This window comes from Pygocentrus nattereri, chromosome 2, assembly GCF_015220715.1.
Source record: "Pygocentrus nattereri isolate fPygNat1 chromosome 2, fPygNat1.pri, whole genome shotgun sequence".
Classification (NCBI taxonomy): Eukaryota; Metazoa; Chordata; class Actinopteri; order Characiformes; family Serrasalmidae; genus Pygocentrus; species Pygocentrus nattereri.
Genome location: NC_051212.1, coordinates 30,472,053 through 30,499,703, shown reverse-complemented (window position 1 = coordinate 30,499,703; position 27,651 = coordinate 30,472,053). Strand labels below are relative to the sequence as shown.

Below are 27,651 nucleotides of genomic sequence, written 5' to 3'. Positions count from 1 at the left end.
TTATTGTCAGATGCATGAAGTTTTTGAGTGATAATGTGACATATTCCTATTCATATGTTTTTTGTTAAAAAGTTGTAACACAAACAAAATATGTCTATGAATTTTCAGCTTTGGTTAATCACTTTCTTTACATAAAAATAATCATGTTTTTGCCATCACCTTAAAGGATTAATGAATTGGTCACCTTTCTCTTACTCTTACAGAAAGTCTTTCCTTTCTTTTTTTAGTGATGCCTTAAATTCTTGTATTAGAGTGGGTTGATTCAATGCATTTAGTAGGGTGATTGATGGCTGAAAACGTCTGGAATACCACTAGAAAGCCACCTTCACCACCTGGTTTCATTTAACCTCCAACTCAAAGGTTATGGCGGGTGTCCGTAAACGCAGAACGAATTAGCTTACCATTCTTTTTTACAGTTCTGCGGACATGCACTATTCTACCCACTTGATTGCACACCAACTCTATAAATTACTTTGGCCGAACTCACGCGGCCTGCTTTGACCCGGGTAATGCGCCACCGCCTTCCGACTTGTCAGAGCCCCTAATGGTTAAATATGGGTTTGTCTTCGTTAGCTCGGTTGCCAGACGTTTTCCATCTGTGTGAGGTAGAGGGCTCCTGTGATCACTCGGCACATAATGAAGTGAGACTCCTTCTTTTTAGTGGAGGAACTGGCAACCTCTCAGAGTTTGGTAAACTTTGGTGTAGGAAACCAGGACATTTTTAGATGAATAAGGTTATTTTATGGTAACCCAATAAGCCTTGCCATTAGGTTGGATTTATCAGATCTGCCATTGGATCTGTGTATAAAAAAAGCTATGCCTACTGTTTATAGCAGAGACTGGAAAATGAGTTCCTCTGACAATATCATTAGTATGCTAGAATTACTGGAACTTTCAAATGAAAACATGTAGAAGAATGGATTTGGAAAAAAGAATCTAAATCATGATTCTTCCTCTTTTCAAAAGGCAAAGTGTTGTTCCTGCCAGCAACAGCTCATGCATACCACATTTGTGGTTTTACCTGTAACGATGTACAGTCATGCAAACCATTCAGCTTGTTGCCATGATACTTACAGGGGGTCCTGGGGAGAAAAACAGAAAAAGACAGTCAAAATCTGGGCAAACATGTTTCAAATGAGAGATCAGTTACTCATTCATGAGATACTAAACACTCAGCAGCTTTCATGTGATGACCCCTAATAATGTTTCAACGTCAGACAGGTCTAAAATTGATATAGAGTATACTCCCAGGGGGAAAAAAGACAGACAAAATATCTGCACTTCCGGCTACTCATATTTCAATGGCACAGCTAAACCCGTGTCTCATTTCCGCACACATGCAGAATAGTGCCTTTTATTTATACCCGTGGCATTTAAGACTGGCATCTTGACAAAATGCCGTTCCTGGATCTCCTTTCCAAAACGTTGGCCAACAATGACAGGGTTGGCCATCGCATGCCTTTGCAGAGTAATATTGCATTACACAGGAGCCGTGGGCTTGTCACTAGTCCCCCTCCCCATCTCCCTGCAAGTTTTTGTGAGGTGGTAGCCATGCCCTTCACCCAATTACCCTGTTGCTCGAGTCCATGAAGCAAAACTATAGGGATTTTTATCAAAGAGCCTCACAAGTCATTTTGGTTCTTTGGCTCTTATTAGGAAACCACAGCTGCTAAACCAAAAGGGGAAGGCAGGGACATTTTATTTATTTATTTTTTTTACGAGTGGCAGGTTTTTTTTCCCCTCAAAGCTTTCTCGGTCTGAAGGTGAAGTGCAAATCACTGCTGCAGCTGCTCTCTCCAAAGCTCTGCAACTGTACATTTGGTTTGTAATGTACAGCTATTAATTCGCCAAGCAAATTAGATCACATGTAATTACTGCTTTATGCTTTTCATCCAAAATAGGAAGCATACCAGACAGAAGAATGAGGAAAACACTAGATAGGTCATGACTTGTATTTTAGTATTTTAATCTTAACTGTGCAGGGCTGTGGGCCTAGCAGAATAAAGTTTGAGAACCACATCATGATGACATAAACTTTTTTTATATCTCTCCTTCAGGTATATAAAATACTGTAAGAACTCTTCAGGTTAGAATATCAAGAAGTTGACAGTTACACTCAACAAGGCTTCAACAAAGTCGGTTAGTCATCAGTGATTATGGAAAAGGCCGATGTGATATTTACTCTGTAATATTAGGCAGATTGCAGTACACTGCAGAAAGTGTAGGGGGCGATGTGGCTTCTATTGCTTTGTTGCACCACAGATGAAATCATTAATCACGTAGATGATTGAATGATGGTGACACTATGATGAGCAGAGTGAGATAAAACAGAAGAAAGGAAAAAGGGCTTGAGTAGATGATAAAGGTGCCTTTTTATGAAGAAAATGCTGAGTGATTGTGAAGCTTTAGCTATTCCCATGTGTTTGCTAGGGTGTAGCTAGATGGTTACTAAAGTTTTTTAAGTGGTTGCTAAAAGTCTTGGTAGGTGGTTGCTAGGGTGTTGCAAGGCAATTGTTAGGTGGTTGCTAAAGTGTTTCTATGGTATCCCAGGTGTTTGCTATGGTGTTCCAGGTTGGTGCTAGGGTGTTGCTGTGGTATTCCAAGTGTTTGCTAGGTTGATGCAATGATATCTCAGGTGGTTGCTAGGTGTTGCTAAGTAGTTGCTAAGTCCATCTCTAGTGGATGCTAGGGTTTTGCTAGTGGTTTCTGTGGTATTCCAAGTGGTTGCTAGAGTGTTGCTAGATGAATGCAGTGGTATCCCAGGTGGTTGCTGGAGTATTGCTAACCATTTGCTATAGTATCCCAGGTGGTTGCTAGGGTTTTGGTACCCAGTTGCTATGATATCTCTGGTGGTTGCTAGAGTGTTCCTAGGTGGTTGCTATGGTGTCTTTGGTCATTGCTAAGGGTATTACAGGTGGTTGCTAGGATGTTGCTAGGATGTTGCTAGTACACTTGTATCATGGTGACATAAGAGAAGTGCACAATGGTTCCACCATTCATTCCTATGGCAAAAAAGACCATAATTTGATAATCACTGTACAAAAACCATACATCCAATCAAAAAACGTTATACAAGCCCACTATTCCTGATCAGATCATACTAATTAATCAAATACTGAACTATACAGCAGTACATAGTGGAGCCAGAATAGGCTAACCAGTTCCTCAAGCTTAATCGCATAAAAACAAAACACTTTCTCTCCTCCAGCACTGGACTTTTCAGTATTTCCCCACATGTGACTTCAAGATTGATCACTTTTGGCAAGGTACAGCGTGTGTGATCATATGAAAGGACAAGTGATTATCACCAACAGATATGACAAGAAGTCCTGGAACAGTGACAACTGCATAGTTCATGTTTGAAGTAAATAGCTTTTATACCTACCTTTCAGATCAGCCAACACATAGACTGCCTAGACCCATTTAAAAATAAAAGAACCTCTTTTGATTCCCTATAGGACAATGTTGAAACTTGTGAAATTTGTGAGAGAGGCTTAAAGAATTAGTAAGGTTCTATACCAATTCAGGAGTTCTTTGTTAACCTAGAACTTGTTTTTGACACTAATACATCCCATTTAAAGAAACATCCATTGAAAGGCTTCCAAAGTCGCCCACTCTTTTGGGCACCTTTATTTTTAAGAGTGTGTATATGCTTTTTGTTATTAATTGCAGTGCAATATTGATTACATTGAAGTTCTTAGAAAAACAAATTGAAAATAATTATTATTAATGTATTTCAATGTTCAATATGAATTATTTCTCAATAATAGCTCTTTGAAACAAGTGGGGAAATTCTGCCAACAGTGTGAATTCAATTGATACTACATTTGCGTTTGTAAGATGAAGACATATTTAAATACAATTTAAGTTTGATGAAAATGTACTGTTGTGTATACAGTATTGTTTTGCAGAATAAAAAAAGACAAGCCAGTCAAAACTAAATCTAAACAAAATGTAATTCATTGCATAATTCACTATGTAATTAAATATATAAAAAGCAAACAAAAGCTTTTGTTACATAGTTTGTCTGTGGATTTAGGCAGCATAAGTTTGACTGGTTACTTTCACCATGCAATGCAGCAGGAGCTTCACCTCAAATAACTAAATGCTGCCTCACTGCACCTCTCTGGTTATTTGATTTAATAGACAGAAATGTCTGAATTGCATTTTCTTCAAACTTTCTTTACAATTGAAGAACTGAGTCCAGTACAGTGGTAGATATCCAGGTACTATGTTTACCTGGTAATCAAGGATATGGTTTCCCTACACCAAGAAAATATATTTAGACAGAAAAAAGACAGAAGCATGATTGTGTGGTTGAGTTTGCTGGCACAGACTCACTTGCACTGAACAGGCAAATCTAGTTGAGTGTTATTGTTTTGTTAAGCAATTTAGTTAATGTGGAAAAGAAGCTGCAGGGAAGAAACTTTTTTGATGGATGTTTTCCTGTGGTCAGTTGGCCATCAATAGGAGGCCTCTGAACTGCACAAAGGAGGTGTGTAGCAGGCCATGTGCGTATGACAGCGCATCCAAGCACTGACCACCCCTTATGCACGGTCACAGACAACCACTGCGGCCTCACTCAACGGCACTCAACCCCACCCATGACTGCGCTGGCCAGTCCAACCAAACATGCGCCCTGGCCTTCTCAAACTCCGCTCACTGGGCCTAAACTTCTGCTCCAATGAAGTGTCATTTTGAGCTTCAGTTCTTGGGTAAACACCTTGGTGTTTTTCCAGTTTGCTTTCCCCCCTTCAATTAACTGGTTAACTCTGGGCAAAGTGCAACCAGATGAAAGGATATTCCATTCACCCAGACAGGGCAACCACTCTTGCCTCAAGTTTGGTGTTTCTCACCCTGGAAACCCGCTGGCCAGGCAAACATGAATGTGGGGTCACCGAGATCCGGCCTGCGTTCGTTCTGCTTTAACAGCATGCTTGAACGATCTTCTCTTCAAATAGCTTAAGGTTTTCCCCCTTGCTTTTGCAACTGCTGATTGATGCAGAAATGTGACCTTCATTTACTATACCAAGCACAAGGCAATTATCCAGTTTCTCGTGATGAATATAGGGCCTGTCAGGGAATTATTCTTAACCGGTTCCTTGGATATTTCTGATGTTTTATCTGCTCTGTTACATTAACAAGATACTTGTTGATACTGTTGCGTAAATCTAACGAGTCATAAAGATTTTTTTTTTGTCTAAATATTTTTTCAAAATATTCTGTCCAAACAAAAACAAAACACATGAATTTGAATATAAGTCCTGCATTAGTCATGCTTTATTACTCTGATTAACCCCTTAAATAGCAAGGGCCCACCGGCTGGCCCAAAGATTTATTTATTTTTTAATGTGGACAGCTTTCTTTTTTTCTTTTACGGCCCAGTAACAGGCTCATCAGGGTCATGTGGGTTAGTCCAAAACCTAGAACAAAACCAAGATTTTTCCCAAATTAACTCTTAAAAATAAAGGTTCCGAAATGATTCTTATGTACCATCGAAAGAACTGTCTTTAATTGATACAGACCTTCTAAATTATGAGGAGGTTCTTTTTCTTCGTGGTTTAGATGGTATTTGTGAAACCCAGATGAAGTGTCCTGTTTTCTTGACATTCTGTCAGTATAATGTGTATAAGCAGTCAATGCCAGCTCTGGCCTTCAAATTAAGATATAAAGAAAGGGCCAGTTTAATCAGAGATGTTGATCTGTTCCAGATCAATAATTTATTTTGAGTCCAGATGCGTGCTCATGATAACATATTCAGACATCATCTATAATTACCTGGTAAATAGCGCATCAGCCTACATTTCGCAGGAGCCACAAGCATTAAAAATCATTAGAATCATATAATAATTTAGTCTATGGAAGGGTCAGAGATATTCAACACCACCATCAAATGAGCAGAAAGTAAGTGGAAAATAGCTACAGAATAGTGTTAATTTGATGTTGGCTTCAGTCATGTGAGTCTTGCTCATGTAACCTGCACATCTCTTGTGCAAAAATTATTCTTTGAAATCCATCCACTGAAATATTATTTAGGGAGCCAAAAGTGGTTCTTCCATGGCATTACTCCACAGAAACATTTTTCAAGAGTGTAAGGTCCAAAGGAAATTTCAGCTCTTCGAGTATATTACATACTTTTATGAGTGAAAACACAGATCGTATACAACCAATTTTACTTCAGATGCTCCATTAGTGAGATGTGTAAAGGTGAGAGGAAAGGAACAGGCTCAGAAAGTCATTATTTGAGCATCAACCTACATTTGTTTTGGCTTGTATGCTGACCACATTCTAAGTGGAGGAGTGCGTATGTGTGGTCGCAGAGGAGAAGTAAAGGCTGTGTATTTGGCCTGGCTGTTGGTACTGTCGGTGGTGTGGCCCAAGTGTAAAAGCTTTGGAATGTCTGACCTGGCCTGCAACATGCTGCTAGAGCAACACAAGGATAAGGCTCTTGTATCAGCACAATAGAAGAGACTGTGGCCATATGTGCCTGTGTTGTTACCACAATAGGCACCGCTAATCATTGTGCTTGCTTCTATTGGCTGATTTACAAGTTAATTTATCCACAGGATGTTATTTCAGTTTTCAGAGTTGCATGAAATGACATCGGAATAGTCCTTAAAATGGAGAAGAATACAATTATCTAATTTTTCAGCATTATGCAAAACATCAACAGAATGCATCACTGGGAACTTTAAGCTCACCACAGCTCAAGAAGTCGCTCTGTTGGCTTTGAAGTTACAGTCCTGAAAATGCATGGTAAATGGCAGTCTGAAATCCACACCACCCTTACTCGCATCTGCTAGGCTCTTTCCCTAACGAAAAACACACCCTCCAGGCCATTTACGAGATTTGAAATTAATTTAGCAAAATTAAGAGCAGAGAACTTTGACTGCAAACATCAGAAGCCAACTATAAAAAGCGGCCTCCCTCCTGATTGTGTTTAATTCCTGCGACTTGAAAGCCATCATCCGAATTAACAATAATGGAGTCCAATGTCCTGAGTTTTCTATTAGAGGCCTGCCTTTGTTTCCTTTCCTCTGACCCAACCACTACAAGAGTCAAGCTCACTGACAAAAACAAGCTTTTATATGCACTCATTCAAATTTATATGTACTTATTCAAATGAGCTTTTTATGGAGAGGCTACCTTTGCTCCAACAGTTTGGACAACATTCAGCCCCTACACATGTCAACACGTGTGATCATTAGCCTCCAGTATTTTTCATTTATCCTTGTGGCAATGCAAATTTGGAGTCAGGACTGATTTTTATTTTCTTTCATTTCAGTCAGATCCAGCATCCAGTTCATATGGTCTGTGAATGGGACACCACTGACACGTGTCCTCCAGCAAAAAGTCAGGCCAATTTGTGCAGGATTTGGTAGGCTGTCCAAGATATAAACGTCTTACTGGAGGTCCAGTAAAAACGGAACTAGTGGTAATGGCCAGTGTAATAGGCCCAAACCCCTTTTGGAATGTGATTTAGCAGACACAGAATTCAATGCTTCCATGCACTTGTAGGTTGAGTCTCCATCATTTCCACTCGGAAAATGTTGGGGAAAAGTAGCAGTCATTACCCTTCTATGAATAAGTTCCACAAATAGTTTTTTATGACTTGACACTTCTCTTAAAACTGCCCACTTAGTAAGATGAAATGGACAGGATACTGAACAGTCATGTGTTCAATGAGCTTACTCACCAGGATCTCCATTGCGCCCTCTTCTTCCTCGCTTCCCCGGTGGGCCTAGAATGCAAAGGAAGGAGGATTTTCTTAGTCTATTCAGGTTCAGTTACCATAAAACACTCAGAAATGCAGAGTTTTATGTGTTGCAGACTTTGTGAAAAGACTAAAAGTTTAAAAACCACCCAAAGAGGAGCGCTCAGACAGAGGTTTTGTCCAAATATTGCCTTTGGAAACGTTATGCTTCTTTAGGCCATCCCAAGGTTCATTAAGATTTTAAAGGTCAGAAGCTGAAACGGGAAGACGGCACACTCAGCCTCGCAACAAATACGCACTTTATAGTTCCATTTATCCAATTTCTCCACTGTTATTCTTTTCAGCATGGGTGACTTTATTTCTAATTTGTTTTTACAGCACTCATTTTCAGTTTGCTCCTCGCAAGCCTCACGTGAACGGTGATCTGTTTATACTCCACCGGAAGAATGAAGTAATTACATGGATTGTCTAGTTTAACATGCTAAAAAAAAGAACTAAAGGTCCTAGGTATTGTCCACTGGAGCCCCACTGAACTTAAGAGGCTTAGTTAGGCACCCCAGTGGAGTAAATTAAAGATAACAGAGAAAGTATTGAGTCTGTTAAATCCATTCAGCCATAAATATTGCACTGTTAAGCTTTAGAAAAGCGTGTTAAAGCCATGTATACTTAGAACATACTGTATGACCAGTCATACAGTATTTATCAGTTTATGTAAATTAAAACATTCATAACAAAATACTCGCTTCCACTACAGGTATTGTAACTAGTGCTAAATTAAGATAATGAAAATTTATCTTAACCAAAGGTTTTCTTTGCTGGTATTCATTATTGTTATTTGTTTTGAAAAGCTGCTGACATCTAATCATCATTTGGCTACTGATTTAGAATGTATAATCAATATGTAGTGCCAGATAATACCTTCAGTATGTTGAAAGTCCACTCTTTTGGATTAGAGATGCATTCTTATCATTGTAAAACAATTGCTTAAAAACCTCTACGATAATGCTAACTTCCGCTAGCATCCCTATAAGATTCTAGTAGTTTGTTGCCATTGAGTAACAGTGTGCACATTTTTGGCGGTTCTAGATTAAGCAGATATCTGAAGATTATAAAAACATTGTGTTTTGCTTGAAGTGACAGGCATACTGGTATATGTTTTATCTTGAAGCAGTTTCACAGTGAGTCTTTCAGCAAGGTGGCCTGGTATAGATTTAGTATTTGTGGCCCATGGCCATATACACAGCATAACATGTATGAGCAGTCAATGCCATCTATGGCTTCCAAATCAAGATATCAAGATATCCGTGAACCTTGAGTCCAGATGCGTTATTGCCAGTGATAACATATCCAGAAATGTATCGTTCCACAGGATGTCCGCACTTTTCATACCTTTCCAATGAACCAAACTGTCAATGGGCATGGTTGATGTTCATCTTTAAACGAGGCTGAAGCTGACTTCCTAATTACCAGCATTTTAATCAAATTTTCCGTTCCACTTTAAATGCTATGGCTTGTACAGGTGCCACAGTCTAACTGCATCACTACTTAAGGTGGAACAGAAAATTTTCAAGACTAGCTAGAGAACAGAAAGTGAATGTCAGGTCTTATATGTTTATCAGAATCCCAGACAACTTTAATTCAAAGTTGTTGGTTTGCACATTTCACTCTGGACAGTTTCTCAAACCTTGGAGTAGAGGTCTGAACAGGACTGTTTTTTCAGTCCTGCTCCCACAAGATTTCATCCCGCACTCACCCTCTCCCACACAAAATGTGCAAAATCACATCTGGCTATTTTTCACCCCAACCAAAGTCACACACCTTTTATGTAGACATCAGAGAACAATTTAACATACTATAAACATACATAAATGCGTTCTATGGCAACTTTAAAAAGTGGTAGGTCAAATTCCTGCTTGCTTCTGTAGTTCTGGTGACCCTGACATAGCACACCATGGCTTTATTTTATTAGTCAGGTACAAATGTTATTAGTGTACAAATGATGTCTCTATGAAAACTTCTGTCATTACCACATGGACTAGTCATAGAGGTACAATTTACTTTCTTATAAAATTGGTCCTGCCTAGTAGAACTCAAAATGTTATTCCTCTAGCTCTTTAAAATTCAGAGGTGTAAAATTCAGGTCCAGAAAGTAAATATCCTTACCAGGACTTTGTTCCCATGGCCTGGCTTCTCTAGTTAGATCAAAGCACCAGGGAGCTGTCCAGGCAGTTGGAAGAAAATCCTGGGAAGGATTTTTACTTTCTGGACCAGAATTTTACACCTCTGTTAAAATTATGTTGATGGTTAACACATTGGGCCTTCTTTTCAACTCTTGACATCCTAACTAATAAGAGTACTCATTATATAGATATAACTATGTCTACCTTAATACTTTGTGGAAAATGAATTCCTCATTGGATAATTTTCTGCTGGGCATTTCAAGAATTTAACCATTTTGTTTCCATCCAACATTGATCAATGAAACAAGAGTAGTAATGTAACACATGCAGAGTTTTAGTACAAGCGTGATACTATTGAATAAAAATCAACTAAAAATAACAGGGCGGCACGGTGGCGTGGCAGATAGCGCTGTCACCTCACAGCGAGGAGGGTTCGATTCCCCAGCCAGGTGACCAGGGTCCTCTCTGTGTGGAGTTTGCATGTTCTCCCCATGTCTGCGTGGGTTTCCTCCCACAGTCCAAAGAGTCAGGTCGATTGGACATGCTAAATTGCCCCTAGGTGTGAGTGTGTGAGTGAGTGTCTGTCTGTGTCTGTCTGTCTGCCCTGCGATGGACTGGTGACCTGTCCAGGGTGTATCCTGCCTTCCGCCCAATGACTGCTGGGATAGGCTCCAGCACCCCCCGCGACCCTGACGGAGAAGCGGTTTAGAAAATGGATGGATGGATAAAAATAACATGATGTATTTTTTTGGTTTTCAGAATTCATTAGACCTTCTCTGAAGGTTTGGCTTTGCCCGATATGTCAAGCCAATATTTCATAATGTTCCTATTGTAACATTATGTATTCATAGGACACTTTACACTGTTTCAGTGTTCCACTACTGCTCTTTACAGGCACTGATTCATAGGACACTTTACACTGTTCCTGTGCTCCACTACTGCTCTTTACAGGCACTGATTCATAGGACACTTTACACTGTTCCTGTGCTCCACTACTGCTCTTTACAGGCACTGATTCATAGGACACTTTACACTGTTCCAGTGTTCCACTACTGCTCTTTACAGGCACTGATTCATAGGACACTTTACACTGTTCCTGTGCTCCACTACTGCTCTATACAGGCACTGATTCATAGGACACTTTACACTGTTCCAGTGTTCCACTACTGCTCTTTACAGGCACTGATTCATAGGACACTTTACACTGTTCCTGTGCTCCACTACTGCTCTTTACAGGCACTGATTCATAGGACACTTGACACTGTTCCTGTGCTCCACTACTGCTCTTTACAGGCACTGATTCATAGGACACTTTACACTGTTCCAGTGTTCCACTACTGCTCTTTACAGGCACTGATTCATAGGACACTTTACACTGTTCCAGTGTTCCACTACTGCTCTTTACAGGCACTGATTCATAGGACACTTTACACTGTTCCTGTGCTCCACTACTGCTCTTTACAGGCACTGATTCATAGGACACTTTACACTGTTCCTGTGCTCCACTACTGCTCTATACAGGCACTGATTCATAGGACACTTTACACTGTTCCAGTGTTCCACTACTGCTGTTTACAGGCACTGATTCATAGGACACTTTACACTGTTCCAGTGTTCCAGAGTTCCACTCCACCTCTGTTCTATTTATTATTCATTTGTTCTCGAGAGTGCAATCTGTATTCTTTCTCTGCAATAATTCTTAGATGTGCAATATTATATAACGCTATAAGCTGTCCAAGGAATGTGCAACTACAACTGCTACCTCACCTGTCTATTGTCTATTGACTTTTTTAGAATATATAGTTTTATATATATTTTTTTCCCCTTAAATCTGCACTTTATATATTTTATCCTTATGTTTAGATATTTTAGCATTATGTTTAAATTGTTTTGTAGGAAGTGCTGTTGGATTGCTGCTCAATTTTGTTGTACACTGTGCAATGACAAACGCATCTTATCTTGTATTCCTAAGAGCACAGAGTGATGTTGGGCTACTGGGCTAAACTTTCTACATTTTTTTCATTTCACTACATTTGTAACCCTTCAAAATTAAGTTATATTTCACTTTAATGCTAATCCAGGGGAACATTAAGCCCAATTTCTACACTTTAAATGAAACAGCATTGGCAAATGTGAACACAAAGACAGCAATTGCATACAAAAAAACTGCAGCTGAGTAAATGTTTTGCTCAAAGAAAACTTAATTCTAAGCAATCCTACTGCTAATTTTCTAAAGTGTCATGTTCTGAATTTGTGCTTAAACATGTTGCCTTTGGTTGTTGTCGTCTTTGTTGCTTTTGCTCTGTAGGACCAGCTGTTAAAGCATAGCTCATAATCTGAGTCAGTCATAAATGCAATAAATATTCTGATTCAGTATCTCTTACTGTTCCTCTTTGTTTCTACAGGTCCTGTCTTTTTGTATTTGTGGCTTTTTTATGTGGCTTTTTATGAGCGTCACTGTTCATTTTATTGGTCACTACACATTAACAGGAGAAAGGATTGATTATTTCTGCCAAACCATTTTATATTTCTAAACCAACAGTCAATGCCCATCAACTAAAACCCCAATTTCCAAAAACATTTCCCTTAAAAAACAGGACTGGTTAACTTTGCAGCTCTATTAAATAGTCTCTTGAAAAATGAAAACATGACAAATTACATTATGCACTTTATTTTAAGATCTCTGTGTTGTGGGGACTTCCACACATTTCAGGGCATAGTGTCTGTTCTCCCACAGACAGATCTCTGTAAATTTCCTTCAATTTAAACAATGCCCACAGCTGTCAAAAACATCTTTTATTCTGAATTATTCTTTCAAGATGCAAACTAACCACATGTTTAACATAAAGACTTTTTTAATTTGGAAATTATGCACAAAAATTAATTACCACTTATTTTAAACAACTGTTCTCAAAAGAAAATCCCTCTTGTAGAAACCCAGTTCATAATTTAATTTAGTTTGCGGTATTTTGGCATCTTTACAGGTTCCATGTATTATTTATTTTTTATTTTTTTTGCTAAGCTTCATGTATCAAAAAAGAAATGAGGGAAAATATGCAGTTTTTACTATGAATACAAAATCTGCTTTAGACTGTAATCCACTACTAACATATCATTTCATCTGATTCTGCCATCTGCCTGAAAAAAAGATTTTGTGGGTTTGCTTTAATTAAAGACAATGAGTCAAAAGAAAAGAATTGTCATGTAAGTGTCACACAAGAACGCAAGTCTGTATCCATGTTTTTTCAGGGTAGTGCATACAGTACGTAACTGTTGCATGAGAATTGTGCATTTTCCCAGCATTATTTTTATTCTGAAGTCACATTCATTTACTGCTGTTGACCGCTGCTGTTTCAGGACACCAATTGACTATGGGCTGACCTTACTGTTTACAGAAGATTCACATAAATACATAATGCTGCATGACTGTTTGTAGACAAAGCCTGCCAACACTTTATTCTCACTGCCAAAGAGCATCATGATTTGCATGCAAAGCCTTGGCTAGACATGGAAATTCCTTTTTAAATCCTTACAAGAATTACTGAGAATTATGAGTTTAGTTTTGATAACCTACTTAAATCAAATATCATAATTAAATATTTTATATGGTTAGTTACATAACATTATGTAACTATGTACGTTATGTATGTTACATTTGCAGTTCATTTACATTGTAAATCAACAGCTTTGAAAGGATTTTTCAGTTTGTTTTGATGTCAAAACATGGCAAAACTTATTTTTCTTTGTCTAAAACTAACTTTTCATCAAATACAAATCATACAATGTATGTCCTCTTCATCTTACACAGACAGCATACGACTATCAAAGGATATGAATATAGGGACAATATCAGCAGAAATGCTGATTTGGTTATTGGAGGGAAAAAAGTAGTTTGAGCATGATAGCAGACTTTGAGATGCTTTTCCTACATAAAGTGTTTCAATTAAGTAGCCTTTTAAACAATATTGGATCAATATTAACTGATACTTAGAGTTTCAATGTCAGTACTGATAAAGGTAAAGAAATCCTGATATTCGCTTCTGGCCATCTGTGCTTCCAAACACAAATGTGGTAATAAGTGCTTCTGCTTCTCTGCTTGTTTCAATGACTTACACATGAGAAATAATTAGTATCCCTTCTAACCCTAACCCATTATTACTTCTAAGGGTTAGGATGATGGACAGACAGTACATAGCTGGGCTAGCTCCAGGTGCTTAGTGTAGTGCAGACACATTTGAACAGTGATTTTATCAGTGTTTTACTGTACAGTGTTGTACAGTGGCCAGCTGTCCAGCCATCCAAAGCCCATGAGCATGAGTGCTGCAGTTAATGTTCTTAGTGGTTGCCTCTCTCATAACTGTCATCTGAGAACCTTTGGCTCAACTCTTCAAACTGTGACTATAGTCCTGTTTTTCACATCATGTCTGTGTTTAACACTTTACTGAGTGATATCTTCACAAGCCTCTGCTGGAGGCAGCTCTCCACACAAAGTATGGGACTTATAATAAAAGCATCTCCATCACCCTTTCAGTACATGACCCTTAAAAAAAAAAAAGTATCAGAGTAAGATGTTTTTTAAAGGGATAATAATAATAATAGCAAGAGCTGACAATTATAATCAACTTTGGATGTAATAATTTGAAAAAATATTAAGAAAGGAGCACACTGTGTATTGTTAATACTTGTTTCTCACTCTTACATTGCTCTTTTTTGCTCATCTTTTGTGGAAACCATGAAACATGACAAAAATAAAACAATAACATCAGACTCATACATTTTGCACATATTTTAATTGTGCTTGTGTGACTTGTTATTCCTGTTATGTGGGATTGAAAATGGAGACTTGTTGTATGACATTCCATTTTGCACAAGGACACACGCTTTTCAAAAATATACTCAATTATATATTTATTTCCAAAATATTTTGTGTAGGAGTTGAGAGCAGGTATTAAACTAAGACTGAGAAAAAATTTAAAATGCATATTTTATGTAGTTAAACAGGTTCAAGTACAATGTATTTTTAGGCATGTTCTCATTCTCTTAGCAACATCTGCAAATTTTGATGCCAGTCAGACAGATATTTCTCCAGATCCACTTTGCTTTCCACAGTGCTTTCAATTACTGATGTGTGTGAGAATCACAGAATTCACACCTTTGTTATTTTAACCACTCTCTTGATGACTGTAATATAACACAATTTTATATATATATATATATATATATATATATATATTAAAGTGAGTGAGAGCCAGGTTAAAGTACAGCCTACACATGATGGAGTTAGCTTTAACTATGGTACAACCTCCCAAGCTTCACAGAGTAAACAATGAGATCAGTGCGTCTCCTCTGGCATATACTCTATATGGATTTTATGCATAGATTCATCTAAATGTTCTGTAAATGTCATGCAAATGAAACTTTTATTTAGGTTTGTCTTGAAATTTGCTCTTCTATTTTGTTGTCAAAAATTAACGACATTTGACATGACATCTATTCATGTATCATGTTTATTGTGATATTGTGTTTTATGTATTTCAGGAGAAAAACCTGCCTGGTTTGAACAACATAGAACTGTATTGAATTAACTGTTTTTTGCCTCAATTTAGCAGGACTTACAATGAGTCCTATAGGGTAATATGTAACATTTGCAATTGCTCTGTTTTGAGCTGAATTGTTTTAAACATCCATCCATCCATCCATCCATTTTCTAAGCCGCTTCTCCGTCAGGGTCGCGGGGGGGTGCTGGAGCCTATCCCAGCAGTCTTCGGGCGAAAGGCAGGATACACCCTGGACAGGTCGCCAGTCCATCACAGGGCAGACAGACAGACACAGACAGTCACTCACACACTCACACCTAGGGGCAATTTAGCACATCCAATTGGCCTGACTGCATGTCTTTGGACTGTGGGAGGAAACCGGAGAACCCGGAGGAAACCCACGCAGACACGGGGAGAACATGCAAACTCCACACAGAGAGGACCCCGGTCACCCGGTCGGGGAATCGAACCCAGGCCCTCTTTGTTGTGAGGCGACAGCACTACCCACCACGCCACCGTGCCGCCTTGTTTTAAACAGTCAGTGCTAATAACAAAATTTATGCTTCCATTTTTAGCTACAGTGTATCAGTTGCTTGTATAATAAAAATATTAATCTTCATCAAATACTTTGAATTTCCACCTTAGAATCAAAATAGTATCAACCCTGACAACATCTTTATTCTCTACAATTAAGAGTGTCCAATTATCCCTTGGCTGCATACAGCATAACTGTAAGTGAAGGAAGTCAGAGGTGTTAGGATGAAAGTGTGAAGTAACTTTCTTTGGGTATATCCAGAAACTGTCATCTAAACACACAGCAAGAGCTGGAACACAGGCTGAGTAAACATGGAAAAATATATAACTGCAGCTGAAAAATCAGGCAAAAGACAAAAATCAGGCTATACAGAACTCCAGGGAAACTAGGCAACACAGGACTGAGAAATGCTCAGATTTGCAAACATGCAAGCAAGACTCTATAAGGAAACACAGGAACACAAGGGCTACAAATATAGACACAATTACTCTGATGTAGAAGAGACAGATGTACATTGTTGTTGTCAAAACAGAAACATGAATCTCTGAAATGGTAGACTCATAGGAGAAGGAAAAATACTATTAACTTTATTGAACATTACTGTAATGAGATTTTATTTCCAGTAAATTTGGTTAAATTCTATTGGTACACTTCACATGAAATGCTCACACAATGTAAAGGGCAGGTCACTTTTATAAACAACCTAACTTAGGAGTACACATACGTATTTGGGAGAGAACTGGAAAATAATTCTACTGAATTCAGTGGCAGCAATACATGGCAACAAATATAAAGAAAACCACCCTCAAGTTCCTTGCCCTTGATTTAATTGCCAATGGTTAGCCACATGGCCCTAAAGAAATGTTGTTAATTATTTATTTGCAAGTAACTTTGACCATTATCAGCACATCAGAGACAAACACTGCACATTTATCTTCTTTCACAGCACAATATAACATTGCTATAACTTTACTATAATTCAGAGCTTGTTATTATGTGGTATGGCAGGTTGCTGAAAAACCACTAAACTACATTACATGGTTTTAGTGTCTATTTAATGTTTTATGTGATATTAGGAATGCCCAGTTCATTTAGGTCAGCAAAACCAAACAGTGGCTGCAATCAAAGACCAGATTAGCATTATTATTACAGGAAGGCTTGGGCTTCCAACATACTAAACATTAGCCACCTAGATGAAGCACTAAAATAGCTACTCCTCACCCAGTCTTCTCCAAGAAATACAGGTCTCTGAATGACCTTTGCATTTCTTGACCACTGCCGCTCAAGAGACTTAGCAAAAGATACTTGACTCTTAGCATAGAGGAGCTTTTTAAAAACACTAACTGCAATCTTTTGTCTATCAGAGGACCAGATCAGAGATCTGTCTAGCTGCAGTATTGCCTGTGTGTGTGCTTGTTTACAGAGGTTATCTCAAGAACACTTGATACTTGGTGAAGATCGTGAACCTGTGAGCAGAGGAATCTAAATCCCAGTAGAATTTTGCATGACCTTTCTTTGCACTGTTGCTAATCCCTTAACCTTGGGTGACCCACAGAAACCAAAGGAGAGAAAAGATGTTGACCAAAAAAAAAAATTGATGTTGGCAGTCAACTTCTGAATGAACTTTTGTGTTCATTTCATAGAATTAAACACATTTGTCTCACTGTTTGTTCATGTTCAAAATTATATATGGTGACTCTTTATTTGAAGGTTACCTACACAGGGACACTGTCCTCAAACTGAAATAATGAATTAAAAATTATACATATTTTGCTGTATGTAAATATCAGTGGTAGACAGAAACATGCACAAGAAATATTTCAACTACACTGTTTGTCAAATGCCCGCGACCCTGACGGAGCATGAAGCAGCTTAGAAAATGGATGGATGGATGGATGTTTGTCAAAGGGCTAACCTAGAATTTCAGTGAATATTCTTCAGAATGTGTAACAGTTGAATGAATGCATAGTCAGTTAACTGGAAAGAAAAAAAAGATGACCAAAAGCAAACAAAAAGAAACATATTTTGGGTGACAATGAGCTGTAGGTTTACTTTTTAGGTGATGGCACTGGTGATAAAACAATTCAGTAACACAAAAATTAGCAGCACACAGATTAAAAAAACACTTGAATACTTGTATTATTACCCAAGAAAAGTGAAGCAAACTCAGTAGGATGAGTAGCAGAGGCTGCGTCTTCAGAAAGGGACATTGAGCTAACACTAGAATAAACCTGTAAAACACTGGATGCTGATGAGAACTTGTCATTTTCAAGGTATTGTCTCCTCAGTGGACAATGTGCCAACATGTTACTTCATCAGAGAAATATCATTTTAATTGTTTCCAGGCCTAGCCGATATCAGCTAGAATAGTTAGCCTTGTTAGCAATACAGCTGCCCTACCACTGACTACTCTCAATGACTCCCTTAACAATGTGTCTACGGCAACTCACATTAAGGCCCTTATGTTTCATAGCACCAGTGTGTAATATAATATAATATACATACTTTCTAACAAATATGAGCAAAGCTATCACTTTTTACAGCCCAATAAAATATAAAATCTTTGTTTCACTGGCCTGTATATTTTGTCTTTTTGTCCTGTGATGAAACATCACAAATACTTGAATAGTGGTTACAGTATTTGGATGCTGGAACCCCGTGGTATAGCGTCTGGGTACGCAAGGTCTGCACTTACATTCGGGTCTTTGTTTTGGGGAGCCCATTAATCACTTTTGCTTATGCTCTTCTTATGAAGAAGCCTGCTCTCACATTCTTAACGTACACCATCTGAGTCAATGTGTGCTGCCTTTCAGTGACTTTGAGCCCTGCTGCACCTCCCAGCATTTGCTATTACTGCATACAATTAAACCCAGAACAAGACCACAGAAATCAATAGCAAATGGCATGTCACCTGAAATTTACACCCAAAAAGGCAGTCAATGTACAGTCTTTAAGATAAACAGACAAGTGCTAATGGTCTGTTAAATCAATGTTATAAACAAGGTCACATAGTTTTCACCCACTGTATTTTAGCTGTATAAACAGTTAAATATAATGTTTGAAGACTTATACTGTTAGAAATAAAGGTTCTGTGCAGGTACATTTTTCAATCATCAAGGTGCAAACTATTTAAATGTTCCCTCAAAGGTACAACAGTGGTTTTAATGTCCAAATGTGAACCTTAAATAGGTTTTTCCCCAGGTAAAAGGTACACCTTTTATAGTAGTTTTTATAGTACACACAAAAGTACATATACAGTACACTTTTTATAACCTAATGTGTTAAAACCTGAACAATAATAATAATAAAATAAAAGGCCTGGAGACCACACAGGATAAGTACAACTTAGAAAATATAATTTCAATGGATTTTGATATGTTCCCTGCCTAAGTACTCAGATGTACCCTTGAGGGTACCACCCCAGTGACAGTTTACTACCTTTATTTCTGAGAATGTAGCTGCTGAATGTAATAAATGTTTTATTCCAATACTATACAATCTATACCAATGAGCTTAAACTCAGTGTTTATATCCACTCTTCTGTGATATATCCCATGTGCCATAGCTGTGACTTGCACAATCTGCTGCATAGCATCGTGCTTTTCGTCCTGTGTGCAGTAGCCTTCAGATCACTGCTTAGCAGTCCTAGCTTTTGGCAAAGATTTCAGTTTGCAGAGCACCAGCCATTTCAAGGAATACATTTTGAATTTGAAGCTCCTGATATGGTCAAAAGAGGAGATGCCCAATAAAAGACCTGTAAAAGACACCTGATACCCTGACAGAAGACAGTGTGCCGTTTTGACCCATCTCCAAAGCCAAAAACAAAAAAAGAACATCAGATTTAGATTCGTCTGTGAGCTTCACCATCAGCTAAAGACATACTTTAACCAATGATGAGTCATCTCTTTTATAATTTCAGGGTAGTTTGAACCATCATGATATGGGCTTTTAATTGTCTATTATCTATTACTACACCCATCAGGCATAACATTCTGACCACTATAGTCCATCTGTTTCTCTGCATCCTGTGTTAGCAACCTTTTAACCTGGTCTTCAGTGATGAGGATCTCCATGGACCCTCACAGAGCAGGTACTGTTTGCTGGAGTTTTTAAACACCAACCAAAAACATCTAGCCGACAACATCCTGTGACCACTGATGAAGAGTAGAGGATGACCAACACAAACTGTGAAGCAGCAGATGAACTATCGTCTCGGACTTTACATCTACAAGGTGGACTGACAAGGTTGGAGTGTCTAATAGAGTGGACAGTGATTGGACAGTGTTTAAAAACTCCAGCAGCACTGTTGTATCTGATCCACTCAGATCAGCACAACACACACTAACACACCACCACCACATCAGTATTACTGCAGTGCTGAGAATGATCCACCACCCAAATAGTACCTGTTCTGTGAAAGTCCATGGGGATCCTGACCACTGAAGAACAGGGTAAAAGGGGGCCAAAAATGTATTCAGAGAAACAGATGGACTACAGTCTGTAATTGCAGAACTACGACATGCACCTGTATAGTAAGTGGAGCTGATAAAATGAGCATAGAAACAAGGAGGCGGTCATAATGTTATGTCTGATCAGTGTATATTTAGGCTATTTATAGTGTATTTCACTTGGCCGCTACTGTTTTTTTTAACAGCCTGCACTCTCTTGTGTTTTGCAGTAATGTTTTTGGTAAAATAATGGGATTCCTCTAAATTGGCACTGATCAAATCTTATTGTATGAGGAGATGATGATAAAGTTGATGTGAACTTGTGAATGGTGCATCAACATTTGATTAATTAAAATGGACAGTCTGAAAGGTCTGTAAACTGAATGAAAGTTTCCATTTAATTAGTTTGAATGTTACTGGGCTAGTTCAGCCATTTTCAACTGATCCATAGTTTTTGAAGTCAGTCTGTAAAAATACTCACAACACAGCAGTCAGCAAAATGAGGTTACATTTACATTAGGCTGACGCTCTTATCCAGAGCAACTTACAATTTGATCATTTTACACAGGAAGGCCAAGGTGGTGTTAGGAGTCTTGCCCAAGGACTCTTATTGGTATAGTGTAGGGGGCTTGAACCAGATGGAGGGGTTGAACCCCAGTCTACAGCATAGAAGTTCTCTGCTGTTAGTGACATATAATAAAAAGGCACTGGTTCATACATCTTTTATGTTTTCTACCAAACACACCATTGTTTTTCTTGAATTTTCGTGAAATTCTCAGTAAGTTTGATGTGTCACACGACCCTCTTCCCATTGAAAAAAACTAAAGTTGGATCCAAAATGGCCGACTTCAAACTGGCCGCCATGGTCACCACCCATCTTGAAAAGTTTTCCCCCTCCCGTATACTAATGTGCCACAAACAGGAAGTTAATCTCACCAACTATTCCCATTTTCTTTGGGTGTATCCATATAAATGGCCCATCCTGTACTTGGGTACTCATAATGTTTCATCAAGAGAAGATGGATAAAAACATACAGGATAACATTTCAGGGAACAGTATTGTTAAATGTGACGGTGATGTGACTATATTGTACTTTGCTACTTTGAGGCAGGAATGCCTGTATGTGAACGCAATGCCAAGGATGTACTGTTAAGGATGTGCCAGAGAAGGTAGACGTGTGCAGCCAGGGTCTGCATGACATTTTTTGCTTTCTCAGCCTACCACTATAGCTGATGTTAGCCAAAAACAGTGAATATACATTTCTCTAACAATGTTCAAAGTTGGCATATCCTAAGAAGCAAAGATTTCATGTAGATGACAAGTCTTCATCAGTATCCAACATTGTACTGGTTAGCTGTAGTGTTAGCTCATAAGTTTGGCTTATCTTCCATTACTCATGCATCATCTCATTTAAAAAGTAAGCCTACAGCTTTATAGTATTTTTACTTTTTTTTGTTGTTTTACCCTTCCCTGTGGTGAACCAGATATCTGTTTATTAACTCTTAAGGACACTTGAACATTAGATCAGTGCATTTCCCCAGCCTCTGAGTGTTTAGAGTCAATATATTTTCTTCTCTTTTCTACATACAGGGTAATCTTCATCTATGGTCCATTGAAATAGGCTATATGTCACAGGTAGAGCAGACAGTTATTAGGCTAAAAATCACTGGTGTTCTATTTAGTTGAATGAGGTGTTCTGAATTAGAATGGCTGGGCCTTAGTCTAGACAAGGCCCCATGAGTCATGTCCTGTCATAAGCTCTGCAGTAAAGTGAAAATTTAATACAGTTTTCTGACTGAGAGTGTGACTGAGTAAAGCCTTATTAAAGCCAATTCCACTACAACATTCTGTAAGAACTGTATGTACAATAACTCCGTTACGAATGTCCAGGCAAATATGGGGAGCAAAGAAAATGTAAAGTTTTGAAAGGTGAATGTGTGTCTGTGTTTCATAGGTGTGTCTGCTGGCTCATCCAACAAACACACAGGCATGACTCAGTTTAACCAGTGAATGCAAGCGCTCTTTTGCACACACACACTCTGTTAGAGACACTCAGCAAATATTTTTATGAATGACATGAATTCACTTTCCTCCTACTATGTTTGGTTCTCAAACTTCAGGACACAGACAGTTACTGAACAGTCTCTTTATTTCTGCTGTTAATTAATGTATTGTTATGGCTAGATGTCTCACATGACTCACAGTTTATTCTTGTTGTTAAGCCAACTATGATTACTGGGCCCTAGATTTATGTAGTAATTTGCATGTGACAGATTGTGGCGAACAGCATTACTTTTTGATTAGGCCACACACTGAAGCTAGTAAACAGTTATATTTTGAGAAGCAAATATACTGTATATATTGGAACAGAGAAATAAGTAAAACTAAGTAAACTGTTACAGTTTTGTTGACAGCATTTATGATTGAGACACATTTGGTTTAATTTATTTTCATTAAAGTAATGTTTATTAAATATTTTTCAGTCCTCCAAAGATCTTCTGAAGTTTTGTCTTAATCTAAGAAAAATTAGCATTCATTTGTCATGTGACAGTAGATACATACTGAATGTGTGTATCTACTGCCCGTCTCTAATGTTCTCCACTTCTTAATTTTTACTCAGATTGACAGGCTGTAAATGTGGAAGTACTTCTCTGTAGAGCTGAGCTTTAGCTCTGTGGGAGTCTGTGTCTTTGCTGTTTTAAGGTTAACCAGTGAATATGTTTTTTTTTGATGATTTTCCAGTCTGGTATCCATCATTTCACCCCAGTTGAGAGAGAGAGAGCAAAAAATTAAATTAGCTATTAAAATGCAATTCCCCTTTGGAACTGAAGTAAAGGCAGATATAACTCAGTCCTAGAAGGGGCACTACAGGCTAAAACTAGTATCTAGTATGGTATTTGTCATGTTCTGTCTGTTATTGTGTAGCACAGCATTGCATTCGTCATCCTCATTGATTTGTCATTGATTTGTGTTCTATTTGTGTTTTCATCCATTAATATTTTATCAATACTATACACAGCATGCATATGTCACAAAACACTGGGAATCCCCCCTACAACGATAAAGAAATTGACTCATTTACAAAAGACATGATATTCAGCTTCCAAGAACTAATGTTATCTTTTTTACTCTATCAGTGTTTTACTCTACTCTACTTTACTCAACTTATCATACCTCACCAAAAAAGTTTAATACAGTGATATATACTGTGCATCATATAACTGACATGAAGTAATATTATATTTTTGCCATATAATTTTTCACCTTTAGCACCATATATATATATATACACATATACACCAGGTATATGTGACAAATAAATGTTTTCATTTTGCTTCACACATCACTGCAAAATCATAGGGAAAGTTCTCTTTATCATCTGATGGACAACTTACATCACTCATCACTTAACTGCATCTCTTTTTCACACAGAAATCAAGATCCTTATACAAGGAAGCTGTGACGACGAGAAGACCTTACATCGCCTTTGGAGATCAATGAGCGTCTCCTTTGGCTGAGCCAAGGGCCTGGATATTTGAAACCCGCCCTGCGAGCACTGTGCAGTGTAATTATCCTTCCTACAGAGCCCACAGTGGTCCAACTGGAAGCAGAGAAGACTCACCGCTCGTGAAGGTCAGTAATAAGCTGATCGATGGCCAAGCTGTTGCTTCACTGCTTAAGTTAAATTGGTTGGGGTGAACCCATCAACACTGTGCGCTGCATGCTTCTCACATGTAAATGATATCCATCTGAAAGCACTGAACAATGAACAAGTATACTATCATAGTCCAAATCTGTTAACACTTCTAATGTTAACTGCTTATTTTTTTTTAGCCCCCCCCCCCTCCCTTTTTTTTTTACCTCAGACCATAACAAAAGGTTAGTGTGATCTAATGTTAAATATTTTTCTCATAGTTCATTGGAAAAGTGGAATTCTGGTAAAAGTCTGTAATCAAACTTTTCAATTTTACAGTATTTGTGTCTATAAGAAGAGAAAGAGATATTGATCTGAGTAAATAAAATTATCCTTCAGAATTTTGCTATAATTTTCTAATTCCTTGACATTAAAAACAGTCTGAACATTGTCAGTCACGCAGTCTCAAATGTGGCAGTACATTATATAAACTGATTCGAAAAGTTATTTGTTAAGCACCTCATAATATAATTAAATGTGTGTCTGTCTTCAATTTTATGACTGATTTAGATGCAGTACTGAGGAAAAAATCCAAGACCACTAACTATTTACTTACTTTATAGTAAAAATGACCAAAGCACAAGTTATTCATTAAAGAAGTTAAATGAATTATTCAAACAAATAGAGAAAACTGGACTAACAACTTAACAACCATACAAGAGCTCTTAGACCACCAAATCTGTCACCATTGAATAAACAGTACTTAATACTTTCATCTTTGAAAGACAGGAGAAAATCAAATAATAAAAAGTTTAATAACTTGTACTTATTGGTCATTTTGCCAGGAAATACATCAAATGAAAACTAGTCTCTGAGTTTTACACAATATTGTATTTACTGCAAGACTAAAAACATTAGCACTCTTGTTGTTCCTGATATTGCACTTACTCTTGATAAAGGAACTCATGAACCTACCACTATTTACACAACAATACTCCCCTGGAGACCCAGATGCTAACCTGTGACATCTAAAATGACTAGACAGACAATTAGCCAGACAGATGGCCAAAAGTGACCTCTTAACAGTCTCTATTATAGACCTAGCTGCTGTCTCTATTTCATAAAAGAACAGCTGGTGATTATTCCACTGTGGATTGTATGAGTGAGTTGAGGAAAGCATGTCTGGATGTATGGCAGGCTGTATGGCAGGCTGTACATATCTGTTCACCAGCCAGTGTAGTCAGCTGTGAAGTAGTGATCAGGAGTCTGAAGTGGCAAGATGGCCAACCAGAGAAACAGTTGCTGGAATACTTATGGGCATTGAATGGCACTGTCACCAAGCATGCCAAATGCTATAGACTAGACGGATCGAGTGATGCCGGTCCAAGTGAGATTTCTTATCTGTGTTTGAAGTGCTAGTGGCTCTGCAAGATCAGGTGACCCTGTTGGATGATGGTGGTAATATTATATCTAATCCTTAGCTTAGAGGGCCTGTGACTTTTGGCTGACCTTATACAGTTTCTTTAAGTGTATGAAGGTGCGTGAGGACATGCTAGGCATGTGTTTAGTGCTTGTGGATACTAAGCTGATGTGCAGGACAAAGTGTCACACTCTGTTACACACTAATCTGTAGAGAAGGCAAATGGAAAGATAATCCTAAATAATGGACAAATTAACCAATAAGGCCTAAAAATATTTGATAATCTACTGGTTGTTTACATAAAGTGACTGAGAAACTTTTTTGGATTGGGTGACAAGAAATTTTTCTGCTTTTCTGATTGACTTTACAGCTTGACGAGGCATCAAGCATCTAAAGGAGTACAAATTACTAAACCATGCTCCGTCCACAAAGGCATTCTTTCATTGTAACAGCTGCTTGGTTGGATAAGCTTTACAGAATGTTTTATAGAAAGCTAAATTATCTAATAGAACCTTTAGTGATCTAAATTTGTAGTATTTATATAATGTAGTGTGATATAGATAGACTATGTTGTCCACGTTGGTAAAATAACGATATATTTATTATCGTCACCATTATAAATTGTTTTGACACATCATAGTACTTCAAGAACACTGAACAACTGCATGTACCATAAAAAAACAATTAATAAAACAATTAAAATGTTATTTATTTATGTTTACCACACAAATGTCAAAAAATATAAATTCACGTGTAAATGAAATGATAAATCCTGAAACATTGTGATGTTTCTGCCAAATTGGCCACCCTTGCTGTGCGGTTGTAATGAAAAGTTGTGTTATTGTGTGCAATATATTATCGTGCAACCACATACCCTAGCCATCACTGCAGGATGATAGAATAGTTGGGGGTGAGGGGAGCATTCAGCCAGGCGAAAGGCTGCTTTACTGTTTAAAAACTATCCACTCCGTCTGAGGGCGTTTTCAGTGCGTAGACTAAGAAGCTTTGCGTGAGTGTGAGAGCAGCACACATCAGGTTAAAGCAGCTTTAGTCAATATTCATGCCACTTTTATTTAAAAGGCTGTTTCAAAACTGCTGTGGTAAATGTGGTAACACCACAGAAAAGCTTGCTTAAACCAGAGACAATAAACATGCTCCTGTTTCTGGTTACAATAACTTGCAGACTAAATTTGTTCTTGGTGTGGTTTAGTAGTTCCTGTTTGAAGAAGTACCATTGCTTTTTAGCTGCCTAGAAATTCTTCATAATAATATGACTAAGGCTTTTATAGGTTTGATGTAAACAAAACTTCAAAATGATTTCAGTCTTCACCTGTTTAAAATTTGTGAGAGAAGAGGCTGTGTGTATGGATGTCTACAGCAAAGCTTCATGAGTTTAGCAAGCCAGGAAAAAAATAAAGAAAACATATTAGGACTGACAGAAGATGAATTATTTTATTTTTTTGCTTTTTAAATTAATGGACAGCACATCTTCTTACATTTAAATAATCTCAATAGTTTTTGGGCATTTCCCAATACTATTGTCAGTTGTCAGTTGGGTCAGCCAGATTGAATACAGCAAAGAGGAAAGAGAAATTTAGCAAAAAATAAATGATTAATAACTATATTTGATGAATCCTAACAGTATGAAATTTCACACTCATACACAATAAATACAATTTAAAAGAAAACTCACTCATGCACTGCAAGCTTAGTTATGTAGTATTTTTGCCAGCATTCTACAAAGCTACAAAAGTCCAATCTCACAACAGTTGCTAGGAATAAGGGCGTATATTCTTTCACTGGCTTATGGTCATATGTACATTTGACTTGGAAAAGGGCATTAGGCCTGATCAGTATATCACTGCTTTAATCTACTTTACAGTTATTAGTGAAGTAAAATCCCATTTTATATATCACTCCAACTAAGCAACTGCCAGGCCGGAAGTGCCAGAGGGTTTGCACTCATGCCTCTCAACTAGATGCCTGCGAGTGTATGCCACACAGTATATCATGTACACTCTGGAATGTATCAGTCAAATAATGCAAAAGAGATGCAGAACTGGGAAAGCACATATGCTACTGAAAATAAATATGGAAAATTAATAAATGGCTTGGACCAAAAACTACCAAATGTGAATCAAAGGTGAGGTAAATTAGTCTGAACTTCAAAAGTTTATTTCCT

The 27,651-nt window shown here is 37.9% G+C and overlaps 1 protein-coding gene across 4 annotated transcripts in view; it reads right to left on the bottom strand.

Annotated features, from left to right (window-relative positions):
• LOC108436216 (collagen alpha-1(XXV) chain) overlaps positions 1-27,651 on the bottom strand; it is a 218,122-nt gene that overhangs the window by 98,210 nt on the left and 92,261 nt on the right. For all 4 annotated transcript variants that reach the window (XM_017712568.2, XM_037545797.1, XM_037545804.1 and 1 more), the window contains exons 3-4: positions 7,697-7,741; positions 1,075-1,082 (exon numbers count right to left, since the gene is read on the bottom strand). In XM_017712568.2, the coding sequence (XP_017568057.1) occupies positions 1,075-1,082; positions 7,697-7,741 (53 nt within the window). The remainder of the gene's footprint in view (positions 1-1,074; positions 1,083-7,696; positions 7,742-27,651) is intronic.